The sequence below is a fragment of the Papilio xuthus genome, unplaced genomic scaffold (genome assembly GCF_000836235.2).
Source record: "Papilio xuthus unplaced genomic scaffold, Pxut_1.1 DF825946.1, whole genome shotgun sequence".
NCBI classification, from domain to species: Eukaryota; Metazoa; Arthropoda; class Insecta; order Lepidoptera; family Papilionidae; genus Papilio; species Papilio xuthus.
This window is the reverse complement of record NW_013532703.1, coordinates 2,404,621-2,414,469: the sequence shown is the minus strand read 5'-3', so window position 1 is coordinate 2,414,469 and position 9,849 is coordinate 2,404,621. Positions and strand designations below refer to the sequence as shown.

Genomic DNA, 9,849 nt, shown 5'->3' with positions numbered 1-9,849 from the left:
AGAATTACGAACTGTTTTTACTTGTTATAATTAAATGTCATTTTACAATTTATTCAACAATTTTTTTATTTGGTCGCAGTTAATTATCAAATTTGGTAATGGTTTTGATCTAAGATACTGCTATCTTTCTATCTAGCCCTAGTTTCTAGCTTCGGATTTTTGAATAACTGTCGCTTAGGTATCTCGCTTATCCAGTTTTAACTTTATTTAAATGTACCTGTTATATGATTTAAAGATATAATTATGAATAATCATTAATTGTGTTTTCTATTTGTCTATTACTCCTTTTTATTTTTTATAACGGCTGGCAACACTCAAACTGTAAGTGTTGCCAGCTTTTCCTTTAGAATTTCGATGTAAAACATCGAAAAACAGGTAAAAATAAAAGAAATAATTTTTCGAAGTCAGTATATTTGTTAAAAAATTCGTACACAGTTTATCATAAACATTCGATATCGTTCCAGAACCCCATTGTATTAAGAATGTAGTAAAAAATGTAATTAGTTAAACAAAAAAAAGAACAATGGAGTAATTATGAAACAAATATCGAGATTCGTTGTTACAGGTAAAGCAATATAAATGTAACTTAAAAATAAGCCCAGATACATTATAGCACCGATATCGGACGGAATGGCAGTACACCAACGATTATCCTATAATAAACATATACCTTAAAAATATGGCATCCATGATTCAATTTATCTACTGCAAGTGTTCACAGAGTAATATGTAATTACAGTATAACAATAGAAGTTCACATACACTACGTTGATGTCCCTTTCTTTCCCTTTGACAAAACAGAGACGGCAATATTCAATACAAGACTCATGGCAGTGAAATTCTAAGGTAAGCTTAGCATTTTTTTTATCTGTTACAAATTTCGTGAGTTATGATCGACTATTCTATTTGTTTATTACTCTATGAACGTGTGGAAGTGACCGCAAACCGTTTGAAAGAAACCAGTTCCCGCCACCGTGCAAATTGTCTATGGCGTATTTGATGAAAAATATTAAAATTATCAAAACTCGACTACAGACTTCTAGTATAAATATGTATCGGAAATAAACTTAGTTATTTTAGGGGGAAATAACTAAAATGCTTACACAACTATATTACACTAATACCATAGTGTAAGTATTATAGTTCTTTTTAGGCTTTGTATACTTTTTTTAATAAACAAAAATATTTAGGCAGCTATTTTGTTAATTACTAATCACCATTGTAACTATTACGTAATGCAAGGCAACCTTTTTATTATTTTAATATTAATTATTAAAAAAAAATCATATCAGGATGGATATATGCGATTTACCATTTATCACAATAATATAAAATATTACATTTTTATTATGGTAAGCCTTAAAATAAACTATTGGTAAACTAAGTACTTATAATATGACTGAATCGTTGTTATTGAATACAACAATTTTATGAACCTATTTTCCGTAGCATAAAGTACAAGAGCTCACTTTATTTCAAATCGAACGTAATACTACCGTAGGTTGGCACTACTGAAACGTACAAAAATATATTATCTCTTTTATTTTCTTTGAAAAATCTGAGATAATAATATATTTTTGTGTAATTTCTTCGGCAGTTTAAATCCACGTTAAAAATTTCTCCGTAGACTTTTAAGTATTCAAAATTGCAAACGGAAAAATATCAATTGCAATAAGAAAATAATTCGCTACAAAATATTAATAAAGACCAATTTTGACAGCTGTCATCGATCGATTTCGAAAATCGATTTTGTTTTATACCGACATTAATCGATTATAGTTTCATATAATGCTTTTAGCTGTCAAAAGAGGGCTTTGTGTATTTTCAATAGATCTAATAATATCACACGATAATCTAATTCGATGTTTTAGTGATTTAACTCGTATGCGAGTAGCCGGTGTTTGTGTAAGGTCCACTGTAGAGGGAGCTGCCGGTGCGAGAGTACGTCTTGGGATTGCGGCGACGAGCTAATATGAACGCTATGGCTGCGATCACACAGATCATAAGAATGACGCCCGCGATGCAAATACCGATCGCAAAGTTACGTTGCGATATGCAGATCTCGTCTTCTTTCTGTAAAGTAAAAAATTAGCTATCGTCTAGGACTTTGCCTTGAATAAAAAAAGTTAATTATGTGATATTCCAGACCATCTCTGTACCAAATTTTATTCAAATCCATAAAGGTTTTCAGGAGTTCCGTGGTAAGAAACATCTCTGACATTCTGAGTTCGATTTGCTAGAGATTACAAAAATAGTTTCGATTAAGGATAAAAATTGATCAATTGAAATCTGTGAGACTTTTTTCATATTAATTGTAGCACTTTTAGTCGTTTAATGGTTACTAAAAGTGCGCTTAGTGGAGATTTAGCATACAAATAAGACTAAGGTAGTGCAGTTAATCTTTTACAGATTGCTCAATTGTTTAACATCTTTGTGAGACATAAAATTAATTTCAATGACGTCACTCAAACGCAGTGTTTCAAAGGCAATGTTACCTTCTCGCTGGTGACCTCATCGTTTTCCGGCGAGTCTGCCTCGTTCACGTACAATCCGGAGAACACTTCAACAGTGGCAGGCGCGCCCTCTTCTGACTGACGACGTAATCGCTTGCCCTTCTTGTGCGCACATGGTTCCTGTAATATCAATAGTGAAGATTTATTTATTACTTTACAGAGATATCGATAAGATAATGCGAAGATATTTTTATTTAACTACCGAGTACGATTAAGCTTCGATTAAGGAGAGCAGTGAAGATTTTATTGAAAATAAAATTGAGCTTTACACAATTGAAAAAAGTTTAAATTTTTCTTATCACATCTTTCTCATCATCTTACGGCTTCCTCTTTATGAAAAAGATATGCAAAACTCGTTTCAATCGTATAAAGCTCAATATTATTTTCGACAAGAAATCTACTTCACTTTGAGCTCGGGTCTGTGTAAACAGTTAAAGGTTAATACAATTTGGAATTTTTGACATGCAGATTTAATGATGTCACTAGAAATACATTTTTCTTTTAACTTTTAACTTCTGTTCATTAAGAACATAAATTGCTATTGATTCAATAAACTATAGATTACACTGGCGAGTTTATTTTCTTGAAAAAATCGTAGTGGCATGGAACGTGTTAAATGCTTTAAAATGACTAAAGTATACTCACACAATCAGTAGGGTGATTGAGGTCGCACAATTTGACCTCGCACGTGTAGTAGACGCTGGCAGTGTATGGGAACTTGTGCGCAGGGAAGGATACGCGCGCCTCCTGCCGCTCGCGTGAATACTGGAACTGACCCATTATCTCGCCGTCCAGTGGACATCTGAAACGTTATCAAGAGGTATTTAATGGTTAATCTAAATACAATTTTGTCTGACAACTTACATGAAAACACACATACAAATGATTGGATTTTAAGCGACTACCCAACTAATTTAACAGTCAAAAGGTTTTTTTCTAAAATAAGTAAACTAACAGTTCACTTATCTAACCAAATTTAGTAAGGTCATTGTACTTTTCTGATCTAATTAGTTAAATATATAATAGTAATGTAATTCGACAAAAAAATCTAACCCATCGTCTGCTATGAGACTCTGCTCAGCCCAGCCAAGTCCGTCGCGGACTGCACATTCAGACACCAGTAACCCGAAGCGCCGCTGCTTTTCCAGTGACACCAGCAATGTCAGCGTGTCTCCGATGCGTACGTTCGATGCCACCTGCGCATTACAACTTAGTAGTGTTTTATGTGTATAACACATTCAACTTCTTTGGTAGTACTTAAGAGGTTGTACGTAAGCGATGAAGTCGAAATGGAGCCCTTATCCACGAGATTAGAAATATAATTCTCAGAACATGTTATTACCTCATTGTCCTCGGGGTCACCTTTGTAAATCTTCATGGTGACTGACGGCAGTAGACCCGAGTCTTCATCAAACTCTTCGCTGTAATTATAAATTTAGGCTTTACATTAATTTAATCAAAAAATCTTAAGTCGTTCTTAGGAATTAAAACAATGTATTGAATACATACAGGACCAGTATAATATTATATAATGTTATATTTCATAATATAATAGTTTTGTCTTACAGAAGGAAGTAAACCGCAAAGCGTATGTTAGCGGTCAGGTTCGACCTTAACCCAGTTTAAACCTTAACCTACTGAGCAGTTATTTTTACCTTAATCGAACTAAACTACATTAACTGAAATTCCCTTTTAACCTTGCGATGTTGACACAGAAAGTAGGGAAATATACCGAAGTTTCTGGCATTATATCTTTTGACTACCCACATTTAAAAACAAAAAGGAACTGACGACAAAATGAAAGTCAGTAATCTTGGTATATATTTCTGGATTGTTATTGTTGCTATTGCTTACCTATTGTATCCATCTCTGAGTTGCGTAAGCCTGTCTGCATGCGGACGGTGTAGGTGGAACATGGTGAGGTCGCGACGGCGGTAGCGGCAGCGCACGTGGTAGCCGCGCCCCTGTCCCGTCACCAACTTCAAGTGCGGCTGCACTATTATGTTATTGTAGTACTCCACTGTGCCGTCCTCCTGCACAGCAAAAGAATTAACAAGATAACTAAGAGTTTCATATGCTATTCGCAAGACAAAATATAACGGTTTATAGAATTTATGTCAAATGTGACCCGAATTGCTTCGGGACTATGATGGTTCGTATGTCCTCGTCTTAGTGAAAGCACTGCTGCGGCCCCAGACAACATTAATTAGTTAAAATCTTTTGGCGCGAATGGCGCGCTTTCATTACTAAGTCAAGTGTCAGAATGATTAGTGAGGGGGACATAAACGTCGACATTTTAGTAAGGCTAGTGTTGCGCCAGTACACCGGCAGTGTCGGTTTTGCTTCCTAACAATATGTATCTATAATTTATGTTACTCAATACAGTACACTAATATAACACCTAATTTTTTAACGTTTTACGGAATTTACGTTTAATTTATTAAAGGTTGATATTAGCATAATTTTAAAATAGCTGTACAAAAGTATGCAAATTTTAATAAATTAAAGATACAAGATGAATTCGAATTTTACTGATGATTCAAGTTTGCATTTTAAATGTCATGGATATTAATTAAAACGAACTGGTGACAGGGAACAGGTAATCAAATGAAACATTTAAAAAACAAAATACAATATATATAAATGTAAAACATTTATTTAAAACGTGTAAATAACTTTACAATTATTGCATCTCCTACAACCTTGAATTAATCGCAACATGTTTTATTTGCGTTAACAGTTAAAATCGCAATTTAATTAAGCATACCAAAATAGCATACATCCTTCGGATCTATTCTTATTGAAAAAAGAAAATATGCGCGTGCGTAATAAGCGTAAATAAAAAGCTGCAAGTATAACTTAAATTAATTTAATTTTAATAAAAATAAAATTATATTTGACGATTAAAAAAAAACATTTTTAATCAGTCCCTGGCCATAAAAGGCAGTATTATTTCTTATGGTAATTACTCCACAAGTTTATGTTGTATAAAGCTAATAGCTGGCTGTACAAACGATGATTTTAAATCATAAACATCCCTGGTATGAACATATATCAAGTTTAATGTTTTCTATTAAGAAGTTCAGGTTTTATGAGAGGGTAAGTCATGTTGCAGTAAGCAATTACTATGCGTTAAATATTGTATATCAATGTAAAGTACTATACGGTTAAACTCCTGGATATTAAATTAAATTTTCCCGTCTTATTTTTAACAGATCAACAATTATTTTTATGAAAATAATAAATTATATGTATACATCAAGTTTAAGAGCAATATTGCTTTTATTACTCATGATTTTAATATAATTAAGCAAAGATTTTTTTATATTTATGGGTACATAATGTTTTTGTAGTCCTTTGCGGTGTTCAACTTTCAGAAATATTGTTCCTTGCGACGAGACAAACTCTCTCCTTACAAAATAAACACTTAGGTTACAGTGACTTGGGCAAACGATAGCATAACAGGAAAAAAATCAATTGGTCTGTACGACCGACTGTTTTTTGTACAGCCACATTTAAAAGTTTCAAGCGTCCCATTAGTTTTTGTTTCCGAATCCTCATTGTCTCAACGCTTAAAAGAGTTAAAAGGACTGTCGCATATTAAGTTTGAATATCGCTTGTTTCAAGAGAAGACTGAATAGATTGATTTTTAAACTAGTGGTCTATAATATATGCATAGATACGTTTGCTGAGTATCTGCCAGTTAATAAATAATAAAAGATTAATAAATTGAAAATTATACTAAGGAACGTTTGTTTGATATCGCCGCATTAACTGACTTATAAATAAATCGGTCAAATAAACTGTCAATTGCTTACTGTTCATAATTCAACTCACTCTGTATCGTTTCCTTTTTTAAGTCTACGTGTTGGGGTGTTCCGTGGGCGGGATGTGACGTCACCTCCCCTCATTGTTCCGGCGAATGCGCACGTTTTGGAACACTTTTCAATGGAAGCATATATTACTTTGTAGAATATTAGTTACAATTTTCTTATCCTTTATTTGTTGTTTAAAAACTCTTTAATGGATATATTTTTTTATTATTCATCGTCTTTATTGAACAGATCAACAACAAACAGGAGTTGGCTTTTCTAATACTTTTGCACAGCGATCAACAAACTTTACTTTGTCATAAATTATTTCCTATAATCAACCAACACGCACTGGGCCAGCGTGGTTAACTATGGCCTTATCAACAAACTTAGTTTAGGCTCCGAACCCCTTAGTGGGGACGCATAGTGAGCTGATGATATTTCGTATAATGTCATCATCATTAATAACTGGAAAATAAACGTTAAATAAATATAATTACTAATAAATACCATAAAGTAGTAGCTTAAGTACATAATTCCAATTAGTATGTTACGCAAGTAAATTGTGGTATATTACATATATAGGTATCTCCATATCCGTATGTTTATCAACCTTATATCCTATATCAAAATGTCTAAATTTTTAGACCACAATACCAAGTTGGTATAAATAGGTGTGCCCACTGGTACCGACCACGCACGACAGCAAGGCCGCATCAAAGGTCACTTGTTTCCACACAGACATACAAATCTTTTTATTATTCTAGATTACAATTGTGATGACAAAGATTATTCGAAAGCAATAGTATATCAAAAATATAACATTTACTACACTTTTAAGTTCTTATTGTTCAATGCCCATTTCGAACAGATTTATTTCAAGGAGTTTCTATTCACCATAAGCGATTGGTTTGCCTTTAAACATAATTCAACCGTCTTTAGGGACAATCCTAAATTAAAAATTGGACCTCTCGGATTCGTGCCACCATACGAAGCGGCGGCGGACATTTGAACGATGTCATATTCCTTCCATAATGGCATAAATGGGCCTTTTTAAATAAAAAAATTTCGTCACACACATCTTGTTTTATTCAATTTTAACATCGACCCGTCCTTGTTGAAAGACACTTTAAATGCGAATGTATGGATAGATAGACGTATGTTTGTTTGTTGAAAGATATATCTAAAACGGCTTAACGGATCTTGATGAAATTTGACACAGAAATAGACTGGTCTGGACTGGTGGAACTAGTCTGGAAGAAAACATAGGCTACTTATTTTTCGAATTCCTCGCGGATGGAGTCGCAAGCGCTTAGTTACTTATGGACTTATTGTCATCTTAGTATATAACTCGAACGAGTAACTTTAGGAAGATTTGTTGACTTTAAAACTTGAATCATTTACACACGAAAACCTTTAGTCTTATACTATTTTTGATATACTTTAAAAGTCCAATTTTTTAAATGATATTGTAAACATCTAATAATAGTTAAATGCGTATTGCGTATAATGAGATCGTCGAATGTTTCTCATGTTTGGCTTTCATGAGCGTTACATAAAAGTGTTTGTATATCGAGGTCGGCGTGCTGCAACCGCGCCTCTCGATTTGTCCTCAGGCACTTAATAGCCACTGCTACAATCTAACATGACAATGGATTCCATTATATTCAATCTAATTGAGTCGTCGAGAGTAGTGTGTTATGTGCCTTAATAAATATTCAGGTAATCATGGATCTATGATAAAAATTGTAAAAGAACTTAGACTTACTTCATTATCTAATCTGTTGGTAACGTCGTAAAAAATGTAATATTACTAGCTGTTGCTCACGACTCCGTCCGGGTATAATAAATAAAAACTTAATAAATAGCCTCTCTGTTCTTCTAGACTATGTTTTACATCTGTGCCAAATTTCATCGAGATTCATTGAGGCGTTCCGGAGATATTTTCTAACATTCTTCCATCCATCTTAACTTTCGCATTTATAATATTAGTAACAAGTAAGTAAATAAGAAATGCATTATAGTATTGTTGCGCTATATAGAAATACGCGATGTCGAGTAAAAAAATCCAGTGTACATATAATAAGTATCTTCAAATTATGTAACGAGTAGATCATCATCGTCATCATCAGATCACTATACGTCCGCACCGAGGAGCTTGGAGCCTACCCTAAGTTAAGGGTGACTAGGCCTTATACAAGCACGCTGGCTATATGCGAGTTGGTTGACTTCTCACAAATCTTTTTATTTCTTCTCAGATATGTGCTCATGACGTTTTCCTTCACCGTAACAACGAGAAGATATTACATTCATATTACGTACTAGAAGTTATGTTCTAACATACAATGATACATACAATATGCTTAAAAATAATATATAAAATCTAATCAGACTAATAGGAGCATTTGTAAATATCAAGGCTTTAACATATCGAAGTTGCCTAACATTATGTAAGTCATGGTTATTCAAAGCTTAGTGTGTGCTTTTTATTATATTCGAGATTAGATTTAGTACATTTTTATAAACATAAAAGTTTAATATACTACTGTACTGAATATTGCTAAAATCATTTCGCAATTTATTGTTATCTGCTTTTTGGTTATCAACTGTTAAAGATTTTTATGATCCACTTGCTGTCGACCGTGAGGAATAAAAAAAAAGTTAATTAGTAGCCTATATGTTCTTCCAAAACTCAATTTAGGGTAGGCTCCGAGCCCATCAGAGGGACGTATAGTGAGCTGATGATGATGTTCTTCCAGGTTATGTTCTACATCTATACAAAATTTCAGCGATATTCGATGAACCGTTCAATACCTTCACACAAACATCCATCCATTCATCCAAACATTTATATTAATAATATCAGTAAGTTAACAAAGGGTTTTTAATATAGACAAACTTAAAACGTGAAGTAAATATTTAAAGATGAGATAACGCATTGTTATTTAAGAGACCTCAGAAAAACCTTACACAATGTTGTTTGTATAGGATCGGAATGTTTACTGCAGTAAATATGTATTTAGATATTAAGCCACATTTTATTGTGTGAATAAGTAAGTACTTATTATAGTATTATAATAATAGCTATTTATTTCTTGAGTTAAAGTTAGGCTCTCCGTACAAAGTAAATTGTCTTAACTAACATAACATGGTTGCGTCGCGAGAATCGCGTTGTGTGCTCCAAACACTCAACGTTGATTTTTACAGATTTGCTCCGCCATCTTGAAAATCGCGGCGACTTTAAACTCGATGATCTTGACAAATATATTGCGAGCGACTGGCTTTGGCAATTGTCAGGTATATAGAAATAAAGATTTCGGTTAATAAAAATATTAACTTTCGTGTGTAGATATTAATAAATGAGTTGATACGTGACAGCTGTTTGATTTAACACATCCCGTGCATTAAAAAGACTTTACAGCAATAACAGATAGACATGTCGACTACGCGCACAATGTACGAACATATTTGACATCGTTTAGCGTAATTCACCGACTAAAATCGTCGGGTTTCCAAGATTTAAG

At 33.3% G+C, this 9,849-nt stretch overlaps 1 protein-coding gene across 1 annotated transcript in view; it reads right to left on the bottom strand.

The window, feature by feature from the left end:
* Window positions 1–859: 859 nt before the first annotated feature.
* Window positions 860–9,849, bottom strand: part of pio (zona pellucida domain-containing protein piopio) — a 34,342-nt gene continuing 25,352 nt past the window's right edge. The window contains exons 5-10 of the mRNA XM_013321260.1: window positions 4,368–4,546; window positions 3,856–3,934; window positions 3,567–3,709; window positions 3,159–3,315; window positions 2,496–2,633; window positions 860–2,073 (exon numbers count right to left, since the gene is read on the bottom strand). Coding sequence (XP_013176714.1) covers window positions 1,876–2,073; window positions 2,496–2,633; window positions 3,159–3,315; window positions 3,567–3,709; window positions 3,856–3,934; window positions 4,368–4,546 — 894 coding nt within the window. The 3' untranslated portion in view covers window positions 860–1,875. The remainder of the gene's footprint in view (window positions 2,074–2,495; window positions 2,634–3,158; window positions 3,316–3,566; window positions 3,710–3,855; window positions 3,935–4,367; window positions 4,547–9,849) is intronic.